Raw genomic sequence first — 26,969 nt, forward strand, 5'->3', positions numbered from 1 at the left:
TATTTGCAAATATGTACGTGCTGGCTTTTTCTCCTGCTATTTAACACTTTTGTTACATTTTTAATTCTTACGCAGCTTAAAATCAACTACAAAGAAATATTAAAAAGCAACATAGGTAAATTAAATGTTTGACTTTGCGTATGCTTGTCAAAGCGCCTATTTATATGCCACGAAAACTGTATACACAAACTTTACATATTCAGTGTAGATTTGCGCTATTTTTCGCTACCATCACCATCAACAGCCTAAATTTGGTTTCCTCTCAAAAAGAAATAAGTTCAATCTACACATTTAAAGACATAGCAACGTGTGTACATACATACATACATTTGTAGACAAATAAGTTGGTAATGTTTTAAAAAAGCACGTAACGACATGTGACGAAATTGTAGACGAGGGTACACATTACTATTTTATTATTGCATTTGTTTGTGCGGCAAAAACGTAGCAAACACGAAAGGAAACAAATGCACACACGCACAAACACTGTGAAATCAACGTACTGAAAAACAACGGCTGCGGGAGGCTTTGTGTAAAACCGCTTTGCTGGCCGCCGCGCTGCGCACCGCTTCCGTTTGACTGCTTCGTGTGGCTAGACCGGAGGGCCGACCACATCCGTTCAACGCAACGGTTCGGTTCGAACTGAACACTCATTCGATGCGCGCGTCCGTTAAAAAGGACGAACGAACAGGACGAAAGCACTTTTCATTAGAAACAACCGGACACAACCGAAGCACCGAGGAAATGTACAGGGATACGAATAAAAGAGAAAGAGATGGTGTCGCGAAAAGTTCTTACGAGCATTCGTAGTTTGTATGTAAGTACGCAAGCTTATTGCATGATACAAAATCGAAAAACATAGCCATCAAATAACTTATACAACAACCGTTTTGATTTGAACAATAACAAAAAATAATAATAAAAAAATTAAAAAAAAAGTAAAAAAATTGTGTGTAAGAATTATTTTTCCAGTCACTGCTAAAAAGTTTAAGAATAACAATACTGAAAATGTACGATTTAGCTATGCAGTAATGGTGTAATTGTTTAAAAATAATGTACTTATATAATTATAATTTACGGTAACCCTACAATCTCAAAGCATATAATTTCGCGCTTCCCAAAGCACTTGCATACACCAATGAAACTTGACTTATATAAATAAAGCTCCTGAACACATAAGCTAGCGAGAACTGATATGAACAACTTTGCCAAGCTGAAAGTCGTAATGGGTAGAGCTTTAAACATGGCTTATAATGAACAATTGCCAGTTTTAGTCTTTGATAATTAAATAATAAAATATTTGTAATACCCAGTAGATATCTTGTGATGAAGTAGACTTCAAGACAAAACATGGTGGCAATATCGCAAACTTTCTCTCAACAGTTAGCAAGCCCTACCTTCTCTCCATCTGCCTCCATAATGTTCTCATACCTTCACTCACTCTCTCTCTCTCTCTCCCTCTGTGCATATTAAAGCACACATCTTCACGCAACCTTTGCATCGATGATTGCCCGTGTTTAAACAAAAGCGACTTTCATTCATAAAAGCTTACCGCATAACAACAAAAATATTCCAAAAGTAGTGAAACCAAACAAATAAGAAAGTTTGTAAACAGAAGGTTACACAAGATACGCCGTGTGGCACAGTCTCTGAGAGTACAGATAGGCGAATTGAGAATCAAAACAAAATCAAAGAAATATTTACATATGTATATATAAGTGCAAACGAATATATGAGTATATGTATGTGCTGCAACACACAGTTATGAACGAAGGAACAAAGCCAGAAAGCGAATGTGACAACCAAATTTGGCGAACCGCGCTGACATAATGAATCATGCGCACCACAACAACGACACTCAAAAGTCGCCATCTCAAACACGAGCGTGGACATTCGGTAGAGCAAAAACAAACAAAAATCAAGCCAGCGTAGGCACAGTGGCGATACAACTAGTCGACCCTTAATCAAAATAAAAATTAATTTAATAAATTAATTAATTATTTTCTCAAGTGGGGAGTGCAAAGGCATTCATGCAGTTAGAGCTTAAGGAAACATTTAAAAAGCAACTGATACAAATTAAAATATATTTGCGCAATTTTAAGGGATTTTATTTTAATAATTTTTAATTAATTTAAAGATATTTATTATTTTCTTTATGCTATTATTATTTAATATTATTATTTAGTCTGTGACCGCAGACTTCTTCAAACTTCAAGTAAAATACCTATGGATCATGATTTAAATGCCTAAAAAATAGAATGTAAAGTAATTTTTTTATTTAGTTAACTTTTCAGAGATGCAAATACCAATTAGATAGAACCCGTTTTACATTTAGTACCACAGAAAGGTAAAGAACTACGAAGATTACACCGTGGTATATTGAAATTAATTTTTCCCAAAAGAAATGAGCAGCCAATACTGGAAATGATGATGTTTTAAGCAAATGACAGCGAAATGCCTGATCTTATTTCCAAAGACTTTATATATATGTATATATATTCATATACATACATATAATATATACATCTATAATATATATCTTCCTACAGTTCCTAAAGTTCCTAGATGAAACATAGGGCTTTTTTCTTACCAAAGACTTTGAGTTAATCAAAAGCAAACTAGAATTGCTAGTGTGGCACGCATTAACGATAGTTTTTAGCTTAAGACGGTTTTTTAGTTTTTAACTTAAGACGGTTCATATCAAATAATTACTCGGAAGTTCGTCCATACTGTTTTCTTCAATAATTCAATCAAAATATACGATAAAAGAACAATATAAAAAACACCAGTCTAACGGTTAGACGCGATAGAAGTGAAACCTTCCGTAAAACAAACTGAGAGAGAATGAGACGAAAGCAGCATTAGGAGCAAGATAATTATAGGTTCATTATAATATTGCTATAAAGTTCATATTTTATTTTCTTCATTTTATTATTATTCATCCTCAACGTTTTCAATTTCAACAAATGATACGAGTGGCTTATGATAACTAAAATATGTTACAAATGCTTTGGTTTCGATGTTGTCAACATATCTTTGAAATACCGCGTCAATTGTTGTTTTTGATCGTGTTGTCGATTCAGTGCGATTGTTACACATTTTTAAATTGAATGTTGTATTGAGAAAGTCAGCGTCCCCAGCAAAACCTGCGTGACCGAAACTTTAACACAATTACATTTTTTTGAATGTTACAAACACATATGCACGCAGGTTTTGCTGGGGCGTTACCGAAACTCTAACACAATTACACATATGCACTCGTATTTGTTTGAAAATCGACTTTTTTTTTTGGTTCTCCGTCACCTTTGGAAAATGTGTAAACAGTAAGCAAACTTTATTCATATATTTTTCCTCATTTTTGCATCAGTAAAATTAAACAAACGCCGTAGCCGAATGGGTTGGTGCGTGACTACTATTCAGAATTCACAGAGAGAACGTCAGTTCGAATCTCGGTGAAAACACCAAAATTAAGGAAAACTATTTTTCTAATAGCGCTCACCCCTCAGCAGGCAATGGCAAAACACCGAGTGTATTTCTGCCATGAAAAAAAGCTCCTCATAAACATATCATAAAATAAAATAAAATAACTGTATAAAAAAAATTTTTTCTTGTGATTCGAACCAAGGATTTTGGATCGGAAGCTCACATTGCTAGCCGCTCGGCTATCGCGCCATGCTGTCGGCGCTGGCCTAAAAGTTATTTAGTTCGTCGCTACGTGTATATGTAATATTCGTAGCCAAGAGTGTCGCTTTTTTCGTTTCACTTTTTCTCAAATCACTCCCAACGATTCTAAAGAAGTTTTCACTTCAAAAAATGAATTCTTTACTCAAAATTAATTCGCTCAGGTCATTTATATTCAATCCTTAAAAAGGTGTCTGCCAAGAGTCTGCGCCTTTCGTCTAGATAGTACTGGAGAGTGGCAGAGGATGTCTTCCTTTGATTTCCATAGCGTCAGATTTCACAAGAATCATTCCAATGAGGATGTATGCAAGAAATGTCCAACAAACACTGCGATTAGGTGTTAATTACATGAACATTTGAACGCAATTAAAAATAAAATTGCTTATCTCTCTTTAAGAACTATAGAAACAGAGGATTTTACTACAGAAAACCGTGTGTTGTTACTACGGAGTGTGTGTTCCGGGGTAATAAGACATTAATCTTTTTCTACACTTACTAAAATTAAATAGTTTACCACACACTGTGCGGCGTTACAAATAGCGTGTGTTAGTCAGTGGTGGTGGCGTCAAGATCCCGTCCAATATGGACAAATCAAAGTCAAAAGAGTAGCTGAGTAGAGTGTAGACAGCAGTTTGGCGCAAAACCATTTGCCAATGTTAGCTTTGAGGTGTGGAATGGCAACGGAAGCGATTAATCATTTATACAATATGCTGTTTCCAATTGTTAGTCATTAGGGAGCTAAGCGATGATACAACCATACGATTTTAGTGCAACAAGAACTGCCGCTGACCTCTCATTGATTTCATATAAACGTTTTTTGTATTAAAGCTATTTTGGGCAATAAATGAAATGAAATGAAATGTAATAAAGCTAGCACTGAAAACCCTTTTCGGTCTCAAATATTAAACAATATGTTTAATAAGAACACCCTTTTCACACGTTTTGAGAAATATTTATGCACATATATACTTTTACATACATACTTGCTTCATACATTTATTACTTCGCGATTTGCAATATTTGTGCCAGTACATACTACTATTCTTGTATACTACTCATCAAGCACTCGTCATGAAATGAATCATCAGCAACTCGTATTTGAGCCAGCACAAGCCATATTAACATACATACCTACATATATTATACTAATTCATACATTTATGTACACACACACTTGTATGTGCTGTTTGAACTGCCTTCGGCTAGTCGGTTCGGTCACTGGGCACATTCCGAACACATGCATAACTGGACGCTACAAATGCTTTGCTTGTTTGAGTAAGTTGCTCTGAGACATTGCATTGTACATTGACACTCAAAATTAATGGCCAAAAATTACAGGAAAAAAAGCGATGAGGCAATAACAACACCATTAACTACAAAAGAGGTTTTATGGAGCATACTTGACTGCACAAAGAGAAAAGTTTAATTAAAAGAAGAGTACAGTAAAGAGTCAATTTGACATTGATATTCAACCGTTAATAATTGTATTTGTAGTTCAGCTTTAATTGTGATAGACGTTAAGTGAGTATGAGATTTGTGGCAATGAGTCGTAGTAAAACTATGAATGGAAATTAATTGAATTCGGAGGGGTGATAAGCTTGATGATACAGTAGAAACTCGATTCTTGCACGTAATGAAAACCGGGCTCGGTTCAAGTTTCAAGGTTGTCGCAAGTGCTGAGGTTTTTTTCCTTACAAATTAATATAGTTTTTTTACTGATAGCAATCCAAGTTTACTTGTTTTTAATTTATTAATTAAATAAACCTTAAAGCAATAAGTTTCATTTGAAAGGAATTTTCAATTTTGGTTTGTTTTTACACACTCGCTGGATCTGCAACAAATGCTTGCTGAGCCTGTGCAGCGTCATAACAACGTTTAAGCAAGCATTGTTTTTCTCTGCCCAATCCAAGCAAATATGGAATGCTAATATTGCATCCTCCGATGCCATTTTATTCGTGTCGAGCATCACGTCGTTAGTTCCTTCACCGCCTGTTTCTCCAATTATTGATTATTGATTCAATTCAAAAAATTAAATTGCCAGAATGAGTACGCAATGAAAAAAAAAATAGTGTCGCAAGTAACGAGATGTGCAAGTATCGAGTTTCTACTGTATCTAAAATATTAACGCTTTAATAATCTAAAACTAGCAACTAGCTTTTAAACCTATCCTCAGCCAAGTAAATATAATATTGACTATGCTGAGAGTGGTACTGTGAAATTAATGAATTTAGTTTAATATATGTATGTATGTACATATACTTGTGTAAAATTAGCGTTTAACTAAATTAATTAATTTATATTTTATTTAAACTTAGCCCGTAATTAAGCGCATGGAGAAAATCCCATAATTTGTTGAATGGTGCCTGAGGATAAGTCGAGTTATGCAAAGTTGGTCGCAAAAGTCTCATATTGCCATATCTCAGTAACCAGCGGCGCCATCCTTTTCACAGCACTTAATTATGATGTCTATGAAAGCCTTGAGCTCCCGTGCTGTGAAAGTCTGCCTTACAGAAACTAACAGCCAAGACCAAAAATATGTATAAATGTTATTTATACTGGTTCCACTGAGAGAAATAATGAGCTCCGATGATGAAGATAATGATGCAGACCGTAAAGACGTTGCTTGGCATTAATCCGTTTTTTTTTTTCTTTCGAAGCGAAACATGCCGGGTTTCTTTCTAATTTAGAGGTTAGATTAAGGACGAAGGTTGCTAGTAAACATAACAAAATATGTAAATAATTATACAATAACAATCAAGGCAAGAAAACTGTGCTTATAAATCCATACATAGATATAACCAGTCGCAAAGGAAATTATATAGTGCTAAAGTCATAGATTAAGTAACCGCTTGTTTGGACAAAAAAAATTTAATATTTTCTCTGTAGATCGATGTAGTGATCGATATCTCGTAAGGTATCGATCAAACAATGAAAGTTTATGCTCGTTGTCAAGACGACATTTCACACTAGACAAATTCGTTTTTTTGCTCCATTCAGTTGTGAGTTACAGGGTGTTAATGGAAGTCAACAAAGAGAAAATTCATACATTTTAGAGTTTTTCTTTGATAAAGGCGAAAATGCAAGGCAGGCCACTGAAATTTTTGGGTTTTTATGGAAAGCGAAAGGTTTTTATGATGCTGTAACAGCAAATTAAGTGCAATTTTGGTTTCGTCGATTCCGTTCAGGCATTTTTGATTTAAAGAAAATATCGATAAAATCACAGAAATAATCGATGTTGACCGGCATGTTGGTAGTCGTAACATTGCTCAGAAGCCAAAGATCGATCATAGAACAGTTTTAAAACCTTTTATTTAATGTAGTTTCACACGAAAACTTCAATTTCATCGTCAAGTTTTTGACATTTTTGTATTTCCCCCGAAGAACTAGGGCAACATCGTAAAGAAACTTTGTTTTAGGTAAAACAAACAAATGTTGGTAAAACTAAAGAATAAAATCAACTCTTGCTTAAAATTTTCTGTAAAATAGTAATACAATGCATTTAACAAAATTTAAAATAAAAATTATGCATTAACTCAGAGTAAAGCTGCGCATTAGAGTGCTTCGCCAAAAAAAGGTGCTGGAAAATTTTAAAATAATAAATTTACGTGAGCTGCACCGATTTGAAATTATCTCCAAAACTCTAGTTTGTTAAAACTAAAATTAGTTTTTAAAAATATTTTTCTCAAAAATTACCTCAAATGATAGAAAGGCTTAAGTTTAAAAGGTCTGCGTAAAAATGTTTCATCAACGGAATCAAAATAATGAAATTTTTGGAGATACCTCAAAATCGGCCCAGCTCACGTAAATTTAATATAATTTATAACTTAATCCCGAAATATTTTGACAGAATTCTTTTGTATGTGGACTGATGCACTCTACGATAAATATTTTAGCGCACAAAGATTTGATTTCCTCTAAAGTTCACCAGCACACAGCTTCTAATATTTTTCACGCTAGTTGGAGAGTTTTAGAAATTACTAGCATTTCCCAGTGGGTTTCGCACCACCATACATAAAATGTTTTTTTTATATCGCAAGAAATTTTTCATATTAAATAAGTTTTCTTTATAGAACTCGTAAAATGTTTAAACAATTGAATTAGTTGATTTTTTTCATTCAACATACTTTCTAAAGATGTCACAATAGCCTTTTCTGTACTTTTTTAAAATTTGATTGTGGTGGTAAGGTGAAAGAGCCGAAAAAACTTGTAATTAAACTTTGATTCTTTAATTTCCATTTCAATTTTTTACGCTAAATAAATTATGCTAAAATAAATAAACTTAAAAATGTTTTTCCAGTTCCTTGAATGCTCCAGTTTTTATTATATTTTCGTCCAAAATTAATATTAACATAATACACTTACAACCACAACAGTACAACAGCACAACAGAAACGCTCATAAGCGGCTGTGTATTTGTTGTTGTTTTTCCCATACAGGCATTTCGTATGAGAGGAAACCCTTACTCACATAAAATGTCACAACTCAGGAACGGCTGCACCGATTTCAATCAAACTTCACACAAACCACCTCCTCAAAGATAGAAAACAACTCTAAAATTTTTGTGCCAATCGGTTCGGCGGTTCTTGAGTTATAAGATTACCAAGGAAATGTAACTTCTTTTTATATATATAGATTTCACAAATACGAGTATTTGGCACAAAGTCCAGAATCCATTTTTTTTATTGTTTTCATTTTATTCGTGAAGTGTTTCGCGTGAGTACAAAAATATGACTGCTGTGCATATCTATCCTTATTGTTGTTATTATTTCTTTGGATATTTATCGAAATGCAAGAATACATATTTTTCAAGGCATAATCTTGAACATTCGCATTTGCTTGTGTATGTATCTACAAAGGTGCATAGATATTGGGTAGTCGAAAAAGTCTTTTCGTATTTCTAATCAAACTTCAACTCATTTTTTTTTATATTTATAATGAACTTTATTAAACCAAATATGTACCATTTTAGTAGACCACCTTTTGCCATTTTTCTTCTAGAGACATTATTCGATCAGTGTAAAACTTTTGTGGTTTCTCGGCGAAAAACTGCGACAAGTAATTTTCACAGGCTTCTCTTGAAGCCAACTTTACTCCATTAAGGGAGTTCTGCATTGACCGAAACAAATGGTAGTCCGATGGTGCAAAGTCAGGGCTATATGGTGGATGCATCAAAACTTCCCTGCCAAGCTCTCCCAGTTTTAGCCGAGTCATCAAAGATGTGTGTGGCCTAGCGTTGTCCTGATGGAAGACGACGGCCTTTCTGCTGATCAGTTGTGGCCGTTTTTTTCGATTGCTTGCTTCAATTTCATCAGTTGTTGACAGTAAAGTGTAGAATTAATCGTTCCAGCAGGCTGGAGCACCTCATAGTGGATGATTCCTTTCCAATCCCACCAAACACACAGCATAACCTTTCGAGGCGTCAATCCTGGCTTTGCGACCATTTACTGAGCTTCACCACCTTTGCGCCATGATCTTTTTCGCACATTATTGTCGTATTTGATGCACTTTTCATCTCCTGTTACCATTCGCTTCAGAAATGGTTCGATTTCATTTCGTTTCAGCAAAGAGTCGCAGATGTTAATTCGGTCCATTAAATTTTTCACAGACAATTCATGTGATGCCCAAACATAGAGCTTCTTTTTGTAACCAGCCTTTTTTAAATGGTTCAAAACCATTTGATGATGAATGCTTAGCGCCTTGGCGATGTCATGGCAGCTTATGTGACGGTCCTGGTCAATCTTTTCCATAATTTCATCGACTTTTTCAACAATAGGTCGACCGGAGCGAGGTGCACCTTTCACATCGAAATTTCCAGAACGGAAGCGAGCGAACCATTGTTGTGCTACACGAACTGATACAGCATCGTCTCCGTAAACTTCACAAATTTCATTGGTGGCTTGCGTGGCATTCTTCCCTTTTTTATACAAAAATTTCGAAATATAGCGAATATCTTCATTATTTTCATTTTTGAACAGCTATAACTTTTTTTCAACTTCTCCGAATTTAATTTTTTCCTTGGTTAAATGAAGCTTAAAATGTCACCTTTCTAACACCATATGATATAATACAATGTGATTGGTAGCACTGGAGATAGATGACTTCAACGACATCTACTGACAAAATACGAAAAGACTTTTTCGACTACCCAATATTAATTCTAACTGAAAATTGTTTTCGGTAGTCAGCAGTGAAGCCGAAAGATTGTGATTAGATTTTTGCATTGAGTAGCGCTGATGCTTTCATATACGATAAAACTCGTTTTTGTCTTTAGATGCTGATCTATCGGTCGGCGTTGATAGTTTGCGAGGAGTGTAACTAAAATTTTTTCACAGGCTGACAGACCAGCCAACTATACATAAGCAAAATGCACTTTTAATAATGAACAAATTAACGGTTGTAGTTATTTTTCGTTTTTATGTATAGGTAGGTAGGTAGGTAGGTAAGATGGCAAGAGTACCCCAGGTACATTACAAGTAGCACTTACGTGCCGTTTTGATACCATAAAGTGGACCACTACCTGTGAAAGGATTAAGGGAGGAGATAATACCGTCTACAGCCATTCAGTACTGTTGATGTAGCGGAGGAGAGAAAAGGGATCTAGGCTGGAGAATTTCATCAAGTCATCCCCAAAGGTGACACTGAGGAATCTCAAGCGCCTAGCCGCCAAAGCCGCACATCTGCAGAGAAAGTGTTCCACAGTCTCTTTCTCTGTAGGATCCCCACAGCTTCTGCAATGGGGGTTGTACGGAATTCCAAGCTTCTCCGCGTGAGTGCCGATCACCCAGTGGCCAGTGATCACCGCAATGAGTTTGGAAATTGAATGGCGGGGGATTCCCATCACCTTAAGCGTTCTGTTTATATCGTATTGAGGCCATAGTGCTTTTTAAATGGCACACGATGAGACAGACCTCCATCTATCTTGCGCTTTTCTTAGAAAGAAGTTGTGTAGTTTCCCTTTAACGACGGCCAAGGGGATACCGATGTCTGAGAAGGGGGCAGCTGGATCCGGCTCTGCCGCCCCCTTCCTGGCAAGCTCATCGGCAATTTCATTTCCCTCTATATTCCTGTGCCCAGGAACCCAGGTGAGGGAAATGTTTCCTGCACGTTCGAGACGTTTAAGTTCCTCCTTACAGGAGTTCACGAGAAGAGAGCTGCAATACGGCGACGACAGTGCCTTGATTGCAGCTTGGCTATCGGAAAAAATATTAATGTCTCCCTCCCAACAGCGATCCCGAAGCATTTTGCATGCCTGCAGGATCGCGAAGACCTCTGCTTAAAAGACGCTGCTTGTCTCCGGCAGTTTATAGGAGACCGAAATGCTGGCTGATTTGGAGTAGACCCCCGCTCCCACTCCAGACTCCATTTTGGATCCGTCAGTGAAAACAGAGGCATCTATATCCGCACCAACTCTCCCCTCTTTCCAATCTTGCCTGCTCGGAAAGATAGCCCTAGCACAACCCTCAAAGCACAGTTTGCGGATGGAGAGGTCGGTGCGAATATCAGAGAAGGAAAGGGAGATCTGCTTCAAGATGCTGCTATGCCCTACAGGGAGTTGTCTCCAAAGGCCAAACTCCTTCAGTCTAATAGCACTGTATATGTATATTAATGCGTAAATTTTATGATTTTGTCGACATGTCTGATTACATGCGAGTGCACTGCCCGCATAGCTGGGCTTTCTGCTGGGTATTTGATGAGTCAATACATACATAGCCATGTACATAGTGTTTATACTTTTGTCAATATAAGGCATATTTCGATTAATGAATTTAATGGCGTACGATTAATTTTAAATGACTAATTTTTAATTAAACATTGGGAGGCACACCGAACTAGATATTATTCTGTAGGCATACAAATATATCTACATATTATACAAATACATGTATGTATGTGTACGTATTTATAATAGCTCTGATAATTGGGGCTTATGAACATCCAAAAAAGCTAAAACTCCCTATTATGCTTATACGAGGCTGGTTTGATAAGCCTTTGAATATTAGAAGAGATGACATTGCCGTTTCAAATAAACATGGTTTCGTCATAACTCGTGTGAAACCAAGGAGCAGCCAAGAAAATTGGCCTCTCGTGGGCAATCGAAGCCGAAGACGGCCAAGCTGGATCGGTGGGCTAATAAAATTGTAGCGAAAATTTTTCGAAGAGTTCAGGCTGATCACCAACGCATTTTAAGCAAATCAGTTTAATCTTTTCGACGCCAAAGTGAAACAAAGCAGACACAAATGACAAGGAAACTAAGTATGATATTCAGTAGCAATGGTAAAATTGCATGAATTACTCCCACCTGGTCTCTCGGGGAACAAATAGCCAAAGAAGCATCCCTCACAGTTGTAAAGAACCGCAGAAAAAGGAAACGATTTTCCATTCCCCCTTTGAATACCCTGCCCTATGGAACGAGAGAATGCCAACCCTGGGCAAACCACTGTTCGAGAGTCTCGATCAAATTGCTGGCTTACACGGCAACAATCTAATAAGATTCTTAAACTGCACATACTGGATATAGTTGGTAGCGAGAATGTGGCAGCATAATGGTGCGGAGCCACTACTTGAACCCAAACAACCAACAGCATGTCGCTGCTAATGAAGAGGTTATCGTTGCCAGAAATGCCTATTTTGAGAACCTTTAGAGGCCGCTTCATTGGGGGGTTTCAAAAACGGTGAATGAAGTGTGTGAAACTGGAAGGAGGCTATGCAACAAAATGAAACACTCGGCAGATAGAGATTAAGAACATCTCTTCTTCTTGAACCTCATTTGAATATGACTATGGTTAATAAAATTTGAAGAGTAGCCAACATTTGATTAACAGTTTACTCATAAAACTTAAAAACAAAGTGTAAATGATAGGCTCGCACAATTCTAACATAAAGCAGATAAGAGATAGTACAAAAGCACCTGCAATGGCCTAAAATTGGAGCAAGCAAACCATTGAAGGCTAACTCTACTCTCTGCATGGAAAAAGCTTAATGAAAAAAAAAGCTGTATTCTTGCATACTTACATATGCGTGCATGTAATTGTGACAAACACACCCATACATACATACATTTGATAAATACTTGAAAATATCGTTACACACAAATATTCATACCGACAGTATAACAGCACCTGTTACACTAGAATGTGATACCGTTTTATCTTATCAGTGCGATTGCAACAGCTCATTCTTTTCCTGTTGCTTGCTTCGTAAATTTCCCCAATCGTTTTTCAATTTCAGTTAACGAACGACTACATAACATAACGAGCCTAAACGAACAAGCGGATTGTATTTGTTGATTTGATCGCAAAGCAGCACAAAATATCTTAGAGCATAATCGATCACATTGTTGTTGTGGCAGAGGATTTCAAAATAGTTGCCAGCATTTAAATATCTTTACTTGGTTTAAGAAATAATAAGTGAAGTGCCGAAAATGGAGTGGTCTTTAATTTGGATAGCTTCAATTGTCATAAAAGCTTTGAAATTGGTAGGTTTTTTCGCACTGTACCGTAAATTGTGAATAAAATGTGAAACGTTACACATTTTACGAGTTTGTGAAAAGGTTGTGTAAAAAATCATCTAACAAATTATTGCAGTATTTTTCATAATCCAGTATTATGGGAAAGTTTTTTTAAACTAAAGTAAAGTACCAGGTCTAGTTTTTGCTACTAATTAGGCCAGCAATGGTGAAGGAAAATGTGTGTGGTTAAAATCAACGCGTAACTTATCATTATTTGCGCCATCGGTATTACTCATAGACAAACACCATTACGAAAGGTATTTTAGAATGGCATGCGTAATTTTAGTGGTCACATACTCGTATGAGTGCTGATATATACATATGCCAGCTGATGACATCATTGGCCTTAACAACCGCGCTGTTAGTTCTGCATTCTCCAAACTGGATAAAGAGGCAAAGCGAATGGGTCAGGTGGTGAACGAGGACAAAACGAAGTACCTCCTGTCTTCAAACAAACAGTCGGCGCACTCGCGTATCGGAACCTACGTCACTGCAGACAGTTATAATTTCGCGGTTGTAAAAGACTTCGTCTATTTAGGAACCAGCATTAACACCGATAAAAATGTCAGCCTTGAAATCCAACATAGAATCTCTCTTGCCAACAAGTGCTACTTTGGACTAAGTAGGCAACTGAGCAGTAAAGTCCTCTCTCGACGAACAAAACTAACACTCTACAAGACTCTCATCATGCCCGTCCTAACGTATGGCGCAGAAGCTTGGACGATGGCAACATCCGATGAAACGATGCTTGGAGTGTTCGAGAGAAAGATTCTGCGTAAGATTTTTGGACCTTTGCACGTTGGCAACGGCGAATATCGCAGACGATGGAACGATGAGCTGTATGAGCTTTACGACGACATAGACATAGCGCAGCGAATAAAGATCCAACGGCTACGTTGGCTGGGTCATGTCGTTCGAATGGATACAAACGCTCCGGCTTTGAAAGTATTCGGTGCGGTACCAGCTGGTGGTAGTAGAGGTAGAGGGCGGCCTCCTCTGCGTTGGAAAGATCAGGTGAAGGACTTGGCTTCACTTGGTGTGTCCAACTGGCGCCGGTTAGCACGAGAAAGAAACGACTGACGCGCTTTGTTAAACTCGGCCAAAATCGCGTAAGCGGTTATAGCGCCAATTAAGAAGAAGAAGATGATGTAGCATTTAAGGTGTGGTGCATAAATACTTAAGGTTTGCCGTCAGTATCCAAGATGCCTGGATAATTGGCCCGTACATCCTTTTAGATATTTAGCCGAGCTCCTTCTCCTATTTGTGGCGTGGCGTCTTGATGTTTACAATTTTATGTCACCTCCCCAGGGAAAATGGTTTTTTGAAATACACTCAGACGTTTGCCATGACCTGTCGAGGAGCGACCGCTATTAGAAAATCTTTTTTTTTTATCATTTTGGTGTTTCAAGCAAGCAATGGGTTTCTAAAACTTGAATCGACACTATAACGTTTGATTTGATTTGGAATTTTCGTTTATTATTATTATTATCATTGATATGTTCAAATTATATAAACCTATTCTTATTGAGCAACTCAGTCTAGTCACAAAACATTTCCAACTACTTTCGTTTGACTTCGGTGTATCGAATTTTGCTGATGATCTGTGACTCTAATCATCTCCTCAATTACAGATTCTGAATTTGGCTATCCTCATAATTTATCGAGTCGGTGCTGGTGGCTACTTTCTTGGAGTTGGCGGCACATGGAACCTTTGGGAGGAGAAAAGTGCCGGTTGTGAAATATTCGCTTCTGGTGTTTTCATTGGCTTCATTGTGTACACCGGCGTGCATACCATTGCCTACTTCTTTGGTCCCAACAAATACAAACAGTACGAATTGCAAATTATCAAAATATCAAGGCAAATTGAGAAATAACTTTTATTAACCTTCATTTTGCAGCGAACTCACCGACACAATGATGAACGTTGTTGGCACCTTCTTGTGGGTTCTAGTCGGTGGTATTGCGCTTCACTATTGGGTAGGCTACATGGACACGAGGGACTACTCATATTTGGGAGTACAGCATGTGCCAGTGACCGCGAGCAGTGACAAGTTGATTGGCATTATTATGGGCTCACTGTGTATTCTCGAGGGAGCTTTGTATTTGGTAGATACGGTAATGAGTTGCCTGCATTATTCGAAGGGTGATACCGAGTATACTGGAGTGGCGCGCTAGAGCAATAAGCTATATCGCAAGTGCTTATGAGTGCGAGCTTATACACATAATCACATTACATATATATACACACAAAAACGCGGTCTCGGCTACTTTTATACAATAAAAATGACAAACACAAACACAAATGCCATTACAGCTTGGAATACCTTTTAACTACACTAGCATTTACGCACACATCTTCGAATAGGAATACTGATTTATCAAAAATATTTGTATATTACTACATATAAAATATAAAATAAAATATATGTATGTGCACGCATATTTATTTTTCATTAATGTTAAACATTTCCTTAGCATACAAAAATTGTATCAAGTCAAATTAATAACAAATTTGTATTTTGTAAAATAGATCAATTGAAATTATCAGCTGTAATCACACCTCTGGTTTTTAGTATTCCTCAACATATACATCTCTTTTTAGTTTCACCAAATGTTTCCAATATTGTTTTAATAAAAATCATAAATGCAGAAAGTAAATAATGTTTTTCGTATTCCTGCTAATGTTCTCAGGAAAGTCTCAATAAAAATAAATTGGCACATATCCCTTTTTCGTGGATTTTTGGGGCTAAAATAGTTGCTACCATGGCGGAAAAAAACAGAAGGTGTGGCCAATGCTATAGGAGACCGTTAATCGGCATCCTCTCATGACATCGATTTGCTTGCGAAAAAGCTTAGATTGTGTTGGTGATATACCAAAAAATCAACCAATTACAACACTTCGTTGCCATCTGAACAAAGACTGATTGGTTGAGTGCGTGAATACATGTGGAGTGATGGTGCAGAATTCAGCTAGCAAATCCCCAAGTGACGTGGCAGCGAAATTTCCCCTCACAATTTTTTTTTCACCATAGCTAAATAACTTGGCTGCCGAGTACGCGGTAAGATGGCAGCCGATGTACACTATAGCTGAAGGCCACACCTGGTAATCTATCATCCCTGAGTTGCTATTATGCCTCATTTTTTATATAACCTCAAATCTTAGACAGCCATATAAAATAAGGTTAAACAAAATTATCAAAATGTGATATAAGAGGACACCGCGATATCTGGGTGGAAGAGTTGATTCAAACGATTACAGACTTTCTAGCTCATGCAAGTACTAAGAGCAGCTCAGCTCGAAGGAGGGTATAATATTTGAACAGTAATACCTAATGCATTCACTGGTTTTATCTCCTTCCAATGCACTCTGTTTATCACGCAAAAAATAAACAGATCGGAAGCCAGAAAATATCCAATGATATTTATATGCACAGTGAACTGTCTACAAAAAATATACAGCAATTTAACAGATGCTCAAATGTAAGAAGATTCCGTTGCCCGCCATGGCGTAATATATTGATTATACATGTCGCCTTACAATTGATGGATTTGCATGCAGTTACTAACACATTCTATTTTATTTTTTACCATTTTAATTGAAATGTACACTTCGCCAACAGCATCGGCAGTGAGAAATCTCACTTCAGTCACAAACGATTTTATAGTTCGTGACTAAATACTTTCTTATACTAGCATGCCTGCATTGATATAGAGAAACTACTACTGGTTCACAACTAGTGACATTTCGAAAATTGCGAAACAGTCCGTGAGTGTTTTCGCCTGCTGCCAACGGAGTTTCAATACGCATTCATAGACCAAATCGGGCTCGAGTGTGTGTTAAGTTGTTGCGTACTTGTTGAAAACTCAAAATGCATGCAACTCTTGATGAAAAAATTTAGAAGGTGTAGCTAATAACAGACCGTTATCTGGCTCTCGGCAAATTTGACAGAATCAGCTGATATTCTGACGTAACTGAGGTCATTAAGATTGTATTAGTGATATACGCAAAAAATCAACACAATGACACTTCATTGCCAACTGAACACCGACTGATTGGGTGAGTGTGTGAATATGTGTGAAGTGATCGTGAAGAATTCGGCTGCCGTATCCCCTGTGGCGTGGCAGCCAAAGTTCCCCTCACAATTTTCTTTTTCACCACAGTTATTGACCAAGCCTTGTAAATCTACCATCCTTGCGTGTAACTAAACTTGAACGATGTATCTGGATGAGGTTTTTTGTTGTTGCTAAAACTTTATAATTCTTATTGCCGTGCAACTAGTCAATTTTCGCACTGGGAATAAGCCCGCGTTCTCTTGTGTACACATACATATGTGTGTATGATGATGGCAGTCAGTTGGTCGCTCGCCTCGCTGTAGAAATTATTACAGTTCAGTTCAGTTGGCGGGGCAATTCTCAGTTGAACTACAGTAACTCGCGTTCCACTGATGTTTGCTGTTATTTTTCCCGCAATTCGCATTATAATTTTTTAACTTCACAACTTTGCTATTGAATTTTTTAATTTATATGCGTGTGACAAAACTATTCGATTAATTTGTGGCGAATTTTTCTTATTGAACTTTATTGGCCTTAAAAACGGAAAAGTGTGTACACAACAGCAACAAATAAATGCGCACAAGCATATAAGGGCGCTTATGATCTACTTATAAATTCGTATTCCTATAATACTGTAGTTAAATACGCATACACACGTACATCCATACATACATATGTACTTCTAACAAAACATTACGTCACTATCAATGAGAATTAACTGTGTAAATGAAGCTAAATATTTCCTAAGCGAAAAGTAAATAAATGCTCGCATATTTATTTCAAGCATAAACAAACATATACGCACATACATATATATGTACATATGTATACGCACATACAATTTAAGCAATTTTCAGTTTTCGATATTATTGCTACAGTCACCTGCCTTTTATTTCTCCTTATCTTATCGAAGCGAACAACTACAAACGAATCACTTACGAAGCCATTCTATGTTGTCATTCGTATAGTTAGTTGGACATTTTCCGACGACGCTTACGATTGTATTCGCCTTTAGTTAACGATTAACCAGAAACAAACCGATCGTGAAAAAATCTCTGCGCACGTATTTTACAGCTATAACGACGAAACCATATACAACATTTAAGAAAATGGATAGTCGAAAAATGGTTTCCTACGAAATAATGGCATCGATATGCCTTAAGATCCTGAAACTGGTAAGCAAGAATGTGCATGTGTACGTATGTATTTGATCTAAACGTTTGCGAAGCGTTTGTCTATGTGTGCAATACATACATGCATATACATATATAAATAATATGGGCATCCAGTAGCAGTTAGTTTATTCGTCATTCGTCAATTCGTGGTACTAAAAACAAAGCTTTCATCAACTGGTAGCTTAATGTTTTTCGAAAATCCGAATTATTTACTGCATATTTTGTATATTATCGAATTGTGTCTTTTTTAGCAAACACAGCCTTGCAATATTTTAATAAATAAATTATTAGGCACGCAATACTTATATTCGTTTACAATTAAAAAAAGTGGTTTTGCACTAAACTTACAGAAAATTGACTATTAAAAAACTATTTCAAAGATCGAAGCTGAAAAACCACGTTTGGATTAATTGAGCTCTAAGTTATATTTTTAAATTCACTATAATTTTAGATACATTTATGTACATACATATAAATAACATCCAGCCACTTGAATACATACAATTTCAGCTCAATAACTTGGGCGTACTGGTCCTATATCGTACCGGCAATGGAGGTGATTTTTTGGGCATCGGTGGCAACTGGAATCTACAAGAAAAGCATAACCCTGCGCTGGAAATGCTTGCGTCTGGCGTATTCGTAGGATTTATAATATACACGGCGGTGGTGATTATCGGATACTGTTTTGGAGGCACTAAAGACAAGCGGTTCGTATTAGCGACAAAATCAGACAAAAATCTCTGCTAATTACATCCTTTAAATAGGGACTTAACGGATATCCTTATGAACACAGTCGGAACCGCATTGTGGATTACGGTTGGAGTGGTGGCGATTCACTATTGGTTGGGTTACATGTCCGATGGGAGTTTCTCGTATGCCAGCTCTGAACGCAGTGTTGGCTTAGCAATGGGCGCTTTGTGTATTGTTCAAGGCGCCTTGTACTTGGTGGATACTATTTTGGGGTGCGTACTTTACTACAAGGGTCCCATGGAGTATGCCGTTATAAGTCATTATACTGTGGAATGAAGGGGAGCGCTACTTTGAAATATTGGCTTTAATGCTACTCCAATGCTGGACACACACACACATATGTAAATTCTGTAGAAATGTTATGCGTTGCAACTCCCTGTAGGGAACTTATTGCTTTTACTAGACCCATAAGTATTAAACGTTTTATTTTATTAATTATCTATGCATATTGATTGGTATTTGCTATAGAAGTATGCGTGCAAAAACAGTGTAAACATGAATTTTACGAAATATCTCGGTTGGTGAGTCCACAATAAATATGCATCCATGAAGCTGAAAACTACATACACATACATATCTCTTTTTCTTAAGGGGTAACACCACTGTACACGCGTAAAATAAACACGATTTTTAAAGAATTTTTTTGTATAGAAGGTAAGGGAAAACAATCACTCTGATTTGGGAAGTTATTACTTATATACTAAAATACAAAACTACAAAGTTTGATCGAAAATTTTACAAAATGGCGGCATTGGAGACATTTTTCTAATGTGGTTTCTCTTGAAGGATCTCCGCGGCACGCAGCACAGAGGGTGCAAATTTTAATCTGGAACAAGGAAATTTATTTTTTCTTAATCTAGATAAGAAAAGAATTAATCTGGAGAAACACGTAGGGGATTTAAAAAATATTTATTTTTGTGGAATTAGCAAGCATTTGAAGGAAAAAACTCTATTTTGGACTAAAAAAACGGCACTTAAATAATTATAACAATCGTTTAAATTAATCTATCGAAAATCCCCTACGCTCTTCTCTTAAGAAGGTTATTATACAGACGTAGGGAAAAACCTGATTAAAAATATTTAAAATTGTTTGAGTTATGCTGCGTGCCAATTTCAGAAAACGTGTTTTGAGAAAAACGCGTTTAAAGTTTGGAAATTTGGAGAAATCGTTAGGTAGCAGTCACTAACGCTTGGTTAAAAGCTTAAAATATTTATGAAATAAACTTCGGTAGCGTATAAAACTTTTTGTTCTGTATTTTAAAAGGTTCAAAGAATTTTTTTAACTTATAAAAAAAAAATTAATTTTTTGAAATTTCTACAGTGGTGTTACCCCTTAAAGGAACGCACGCCATCTTTTTTTTTTTTTTTGTTTTTGCTTTATTAGGAAAACTGACAACCAAATAAAAGTACCAAGTGAGAAAAGGCTTCTCTAAATGATAGGTTTTCAGCATAAAGTAGGTCTCCTCTTCCCTCTTCTACCATTGCCAAATACACCGCGTCGAATGCATTTAAAGCTAGCACGATTGGGTCCCTCCGAATAATTCAGCTGTTGTTGCTGAGCCATACAACTCATCACGTTGGCATCTACACTCAAAGCTCTCAGTTATTCATGGAACCTTTCTCTCAAATAAGAGCTACGTAAACCTCTCGTCAATGCTTACTTCAGATACCTAAAGAAAATAAAAAAGTGCAATTCCGAGCAAAATCGAACAACGCATTACGAATTCCATGAACAACAAAGTGATATGTTCAAGGCGATTATAGTTATTTCGTAAAAAAATGAACACAACCAAAGGCCTAAATCCATAAAAGCAATGACTAAAGATAAGATAACTTGAAATGGAACTATGTTTCGCTTTTTAACTCGAATGGGAAAGATATAAGCATACGAATGCGAAGTAAAGAACTCCTCGGCGACATTTAGTAATGTAAACTAAAGAAATAAAGAGCAACAGACTTGGCTAGCGGTGAGATGGTGGGATGAAATCATCAGCGCTCGAATTGTGAGCTCGTTTAACTGTGTAACAGAATGGAAAAAGCTTTTCATAGCAACTAAGTAAACAGTAAGTGTTTTCCCGAATACATGCAAGCTAAGTGCTATGTATTGCACAAGCACACACACAAATACACATTTCTTAATAGCGATATTGTTATCTTATCAAGGCGCCTGAATAAGCAGCATGTGGAAGAGGTAGGTGTTTTATGTTCCAACTTTAGCCTTCGCTGTTGGGCGTGCGATCAATTTCGATTTTAGTTAACGAACGACGATAAAACGAAACCGAACTGTCGCACGCGCTTTTGGTTAGAACCAAAATACACAGAAAAGTACAAATATTCAGCAAATATTTTGTTTTGATTTCTATTCTGCTACAAGTAAAGGAGTAAAAGAAAAGCCCTAAGATGGTGTCAGTGGAGACAATTGGATCGATATTCATCAAAACATTTAAATTGGTAAGCGAATAAGATGACTCAGAACTTGCAAGTGACTGCAAATGTGGAATTGCAATTCAATAATCAGCAACAACAAATGATTGGCCAGCAAGTGCAATAAACACAGAGTTTTATAGAAACCTGTTTAAGTTAAAGTCTTAGCTAATTGAGTTGTTATTAGGGCAGCATCATAACTTGAAACCGAACAGCGATGACGTCATACCAGCGGCAGCCGGATAGAGGCCGAAATGAAAAAGTGTTTATTTCTAAAAATATGCTTTACGCGTGAATGGTGCATCCAAATATTGATTATTTCCGTTCGATGTTAGTTAGAGAAATTCAATGCCTGCTTGAGCATGCATTAGTATTTACTTATGTAGTGGCCACACATGCCGACAGACGCTATTCATAAACTGCACTTGTCATTGTGCGAGCAAGTAGGTGCAACTGTCATCCAAATGTATTTATGTAGTGCTGACTTCAGCAATGGAAAATTAGTGGCCACCCTACTGAATTTATCTTTGGCTGCGTAGATAGCGGACGATGGTGCAAATACTGTTCTCCAAAAATACTCCCTAAGTTAAGCCAATCAGTATCTATGACTCATAGGTATTTCCTTCTTCCATTTGCCGTAATCGTACGTGTATTTTAATGAGAATATCTCTAATGCAGGCATAATAAGTTGGAAGTTGCCTCTAATAGCCCGCTTCCGGTGAGCGTCTGAGAAAAGTGCGAATATTACTTAAAATTTGCTTTTCTAAGTATTGCCATTTACCTAAGCTACAAACCACTTGCAAAGTTTTTGCTTAGTTTCCATGTTTAGCATCAAAATTAATGAATTAAAATAGGATTATAAAACAATTTTTTTTATTAACCGCGTTTATCGAGCAGCCACTGTAGTCAAAACAACTATTCCATTCATAAACTTTGACTGCAGCTGACTAAAATGTAGCGAACTCAGTTGTCTACCCTCTGTTTTGCCTACACGAACATGATTAGCTACATGCATGAATGTATTTTTATTTGAAATATACTTATCATTTGCTTTTTTTACTATTATATAGAAAAGATAACGAGCTTTTGGCTATGCGCATAAATATGTGCGCGCACGAGCAATTAAAACATTTTTATAACTTAGAAATTGAAGTTGAATCGAGAGATTTTTGCAGTTGAATAAAAGTGTGGGACACCACGTAATGAGGTGTACAGTCCAAGCTTTTTACTGCAGTTGAAGGCATGGAATGCAGAGATTGTGTAGGAAGTTTTTCGTGGCAGAGATATCTTCAGGGGCTTACCATTGCCTTCCGGGAATCAGGTACCGCGAAAGATTTCCTACATATGTTTTCTTTTTCTACCCAGAGCCTAATAGTGATGTGTCCTCGCCCACAGCTCAGAGATATTTTTTTTATTTCGAACATGCGTTAGGATAACTGTTAACTGATAATTGCATGATTGTTGTTGTGTTTAATTCGAATTGCAAGTTCAACATTTGCAAGCAACTCTTTAAATATCGCTCTCTAAATATATATATATATATACTTGTATGTATGTATGTATATGTATGTGATATTCTCGTATACAAGTAAAATATTTCCTCTTTTCCACAGACCATCAATGTAGTTGTGCTCATCCTTTATTGCATTGGCGATGAGGGTATTTTCTTGGGCGTTAGCGGCACGTGGAACTTAAATGAGGAGAAGAGCCCTTCCCCGGAAATAGTCGCTTCGGGTATTTTTGTAGGCTTTCTAATCTATACCACAGTGCATACTTTGGCGTACTTCTTTGGAACCACCAAACATAAACGGTTCGCATTTAAATGCCTTTTATAAAAAAAATATCTTTTTGAAAATCGGAATATTTTTAATTTCGTATTTTTACAGCGAACTAACGGACACATTGATGAATATGGTTGGCACGGCGATGTGGGTCACCATTGGCGGTGTGGCTCTACATTACTGGTGCGGTTACATGTCTGATCAGGACTTCCTCTATGTAAATGCTGAGCGCCAAACGGGCATCGCAATGGGTGCGCTATGTGTGATTGAAGGTGCTCTCTATTTGCTGGACACGGTATTAGCCTGCATACACTACTCCAAGGCGGAAGATGTTGAATACACGGGGGTTGGACAGTGAGCGCAAGAGGAATGATTGCGGATGCACCGAATACATTTTCTATTTTACATCATTTTATTTTTACCAAAGTGCAAATTAATTTTAAAAAATCCAAAAAACCCACAAACAGCATTCTACATAAATTAATCATAGTTATAAAAAACATTCAATTTTGTTGAAGCCATGAATAAATTCAATAAACGTACAAGTCCCCTGTGCACTACAACTTGTTTTGCACATTAAAAAATCAGGATAAAGGAAGTACACCCTTAAGAAATATCACAGCTGTTTATCTTTCGAAATGTTGCGAAAAGAACGCCTAGTGGGAAGGTAACTATGTTTCGCAGGATTTCTAGATCATTTCGGGAAGTTCCTCAACTGCACTCCCCATGGCAGAGAACAGTTCAAATCGATTCACAAAATATTGTACTTGGCTGTGGCGGCCATCGTAGCCGAATGAGTTGGTGCGTGACTAATCTCCGTGCGTAGGTTCGAATCTCCGTGCATGAAACACCAAAATGATAATAGACAATTTTTTTTCTAAAAACGGTCGCCCCTCGGCATGCAATTGGAAACCTCCAAGTGCATTTCTGCTATAAAAAACCTCCTCATAAAAAACCATTTGCCGATCGGAATCGGCTTAAAACCGTAGGTCCCCCATTTGTGGAACAATATCAAGACGCCCGCCACAAATGGGAGAAGGAGCTCGGCCAAACACCTAACAGAAGTGTACGCGCCAATTATTTTTTTTTTGTGTAATTTACATATCGGATGTTAGCAGGTTTGCAAACTTCATGAAAGCTTAAAAGTAAAGCTCAGGTAGACTTACCTGTACAACTGCTGCCGAATCGACTGTGTCTACGTTGGCATATCGGTTGCTTTTCTCTGGGCGCTGCTTTCTCAGACACCCGTCCTCCAAATTCAGCCAATCCACAATTTGTTTGTCCCAAATGAAAGAGTTGCGCGAAAAGTCGTTCAATCGCTCCAGTTTACGGGAGTCCAAACTATCGCGATACACGTTACGCGGTTTATCTAAATTGTGCTCATAGTCGGTATCGAAATTCAAACTACTACGCGAATGACTGCAACGATCAGCCAACTGTCGCGCGACACTCGGTTTGCGACGACGTACTACAGTCACCGAAGCGGTCAGCGGGCTGTTGTTGATTACGGCGGGTATAGCACTGCTAACTGAGTTAACAGGAGGATTTTGATCAGTTCGTAAACTTAGCGCTGAAAGTTGTCGTTCCAACTGCTTTTCATAGCCATTGAACTTGTCGTAGTCGATGAAGGACATATTCTCATAGCTCACCATATTATCAATGGCCTGCAGAGATTGTAGTGAAGCGCTCCATTTTGGATTGAGCTTCTCCTTTTTCTTCTCACCGGTTATCGTGGCAATAGTGGACTTAAAAGACGCAAGTAATGTGTTGGAGCGTCGACGCTGAAAATTCGCTATTGGATTGAATGGCACACCATTTTCCTCGCCAGGTGCCAACGATACGGATGATGGCTTTCGTCGCAAAGGCGTATCATCACTGTTCTCTTCCACTGGCGTTGAAGTGAGAGGTTGAGCGGTTTGCCGCTGAGGCGTTATCGTTGCTGTTGTTCCACTTGTAAGCGGAATAGTCTTGACACTGGGCTTATTCGCAGACGACGGCACAGAGCAAAAATCGCTCACTTCCATTGAGTTTTTTCGTGGTGATGACGGTGAGGTAGGATCGGTCTCTTCGGACAGCTGTTCTAGTTGCGGTTCGATTAAGCTACGCCTATTGGAGCGCCGTAACAATATCATCGAGCGGCTGCGCGTGAACTTGTATGGTGTGGCATTCTCGTCGTCCACCCTCGTCAGATTTTCTTTACTGCCCGTAATGGAATTTATCAATTTAGAGAGTTTGCCACGCAATGAAAAACTATTCGAACGTTCAAATTTCTGACCACTGTCGTAGCCCGGCAATGACATGGAGGACGGTGTGGCACTCAATGGCCGACCAGAAGAATCTCGCAGCTTCTGGTTTACGTTATTGTTGTTTTGTGTGATATTGTTATTATTATTGTTGTTGCTATTCGTTGGCATCTTAATAGTTTTTCCAGTCAACTTGTTAACACTGTAATAGGCGGGGGTAAGAGGGGCAGCCATTGTAGCTGTAGTTGGTATATTTACATTGTTTTGCTGTTGTTGTTGCTGCTGTTTCAGCTGCTGCTTCTTGTTGGCCTTAATGGTTTTCTTTTGCGCTTTCGTCCCATTTTTGATTTCTTTGGTGGAGTTCATTATTGCAATTTTATTCCAATCTCCTACCTCCAAGTTAAGTGTTCTTGAAAATGTTCCACAAAATTTACTGCGATGTAGTTCACCCCTTAACGGTTTGTTCTGTTTGGTTTTCTGAAAATATTTCAAAAAAATGCGACATATTAAAAATTGCACGCAAATTATTTTAATAAATAATAATAAATACGGGTGGGACATATAGCGTTCGCTTTTTCAACCACCTATTTTTTTGAGAATGGTAGCACAAATGACATGTCAAATGTGTTCATAATTTACTTAAAGGTTTGAAATTTACGAAATGGGACGCTATACGCTTGAACAAAATTGGGAAATATTGAAAATCTATTTCCAAAGTGGTGAGTTTTCTTCTTCTTCCGCGGTTACAGTAAATGGCGAGCGTTACCGTGACATGCTCAACGAGTTTTTGTTTCCAAAAATTGAAGAGGATGACATGGACGACATTTGGTTTCAACAGGACGGTGCAACTTGTCACACTGCCAAGTAACACTCGAACTTTTGGCTACCGTTTTTGAATTCCGATATCAATTGGCCGCCTCGGACTATTTTTTGTGGGAGCCGTTAAGGACAAATGCTATGCGAACCATCCAGAGACGATTGATGCTTTAAAACACGAAATCTAAGTTGCCATTCATGAAATTGGAGCCCAAACAATAGAAAATGTGCTTAAAAATTGGGTTGATCGAATGGCCTACTGCAAAGCCAATCGTGGCAGTCATTTGAACGATATTAATTATTTTTCATTCATAAATGACAATGTTCAATCTTTAAAATAACAAAAAAAATTTGAAAAAATATTGAGTAGTTTTTTTTTTTTATAGCCGATTCAAAGCCGATTCAAAGTTTACATGGCCCACCCTATGTTATTATATTCAATAAAAAAATATTATACCCTTTCTAATACTTATGTGGATTGATAATATCGATGTCTAAATGTATGTTTGAAATCTATATTCTATAATATATACGGATG

The 26,969-nt window shown here is 37.3% G+C and overlaps 4 protein-coding genes across 6 annotated transcripts in view; 3 read left to right on the plus strand and 1 right to left on the minus strand.

Annotated features, from left to right (window-relative positions):
• LOC129241571 (putative uncharacterized protein DDB_G0282129) overlaps positions 1-26,969 on the minus strand; it is a 148,679-nt gene that overhangs the window by 111,170 nt on the left and 10,540 nt on the right. For both annotated transcript variants that reach the window (XM_054877978.1, XM_054877977.1), the window contains exon 3: positions 24,539-26,092. In XM_054877978.1, the coding sequence (XP_054733953.1) occupies positions 24,539-25,981 (1,443 nt within the window). In that variant the 5' untranslated portion in view covers positions 25,982-26,092. The remainder of the gene's footprint in view (positions 1-24,538; positions 26,093-26,969) is intronic.
• On the plus strand, positions 12,926-15,688 carry LOC129241573 (protein snakeskin-like). Its single transcript, XM_054877979.1, has 3 exons — positions 12,926-13,156; positions 14,821-15,017; positions 15,088-15,688. The coding sequence occupies exons 1-3, from the start codon at positions 13,103-13,105 to the stop codon at positions 15,362-15,364; spliced, it is 528 nt and encodes a 175-aa protein (XP_054733954.1). The 5' UTR covers positions 12,926-13,102; the 3' UTR covers positions 15,365-15,688.
• LOC129241574 (protein snakeskin-like) lies at positions 17,598-19,621 on the plus strand. 2 transcript variants are annotated; one of them, XM_054877980.1, is made up of 4 exons: positions 17,598-17,996; positions 18,156-18,417; positions 18,928-19,124; positions 19,182-19,621. In XM_054877980.1, exons 2-4 carry the CDS (start codon positions 18,352-18,354, stop codon positions 19,441-19,443), a joined length of 525 nt encoding a protein of 174 aa, XP_054733955.1. In that variant the 5' UTR covers positions 17,598-17,996; positions 18,156-18,351; the 3' UTR covers positions 19,444-19,621. The 2 variants fall into 2 exon arrangements, with proteins under 2 accessions (XP_054733955.1, XP_054733956.1); XM_054877981.1 differs by having other exon boundaries at positions 17,598-17,790; positions 18,100-18,417.
• LOC129241576 (protein snakeskin) lies at positions 21,411-23,929 on the plus strand. The gene is made up of 3 exons (XM_054877984.1): positions 21,411-21,618; positions 23,205-23,401; positions 23,478-23,929. Exons 1-3 carry the CDS (start codon positions 21,568-21,570, stop codon positions 23,728-23,730), a joined length of 501 nt encoding a protein of 166 aa, XP_054733959.1. The 5' UTR covers positions 21,411-21,567; the 3' UTR covers positions 23,731-23,929.

The sequence above is a fragment of the Anastrepha obliqua genome, chromosome 3, assembly GCF_027943255.1.
Source record: "Anastrepha obliqua isolate idAnaObli1 chromosome 3, idAnaObli1_1.0, whole genome shotgun sequence".
Lineage (NCBI taxonomy): Eukaryota > Metazoa > Arthropoda > Insecta > Diptera > Tephritidae > Anastrepha > Anastrepha obliqua.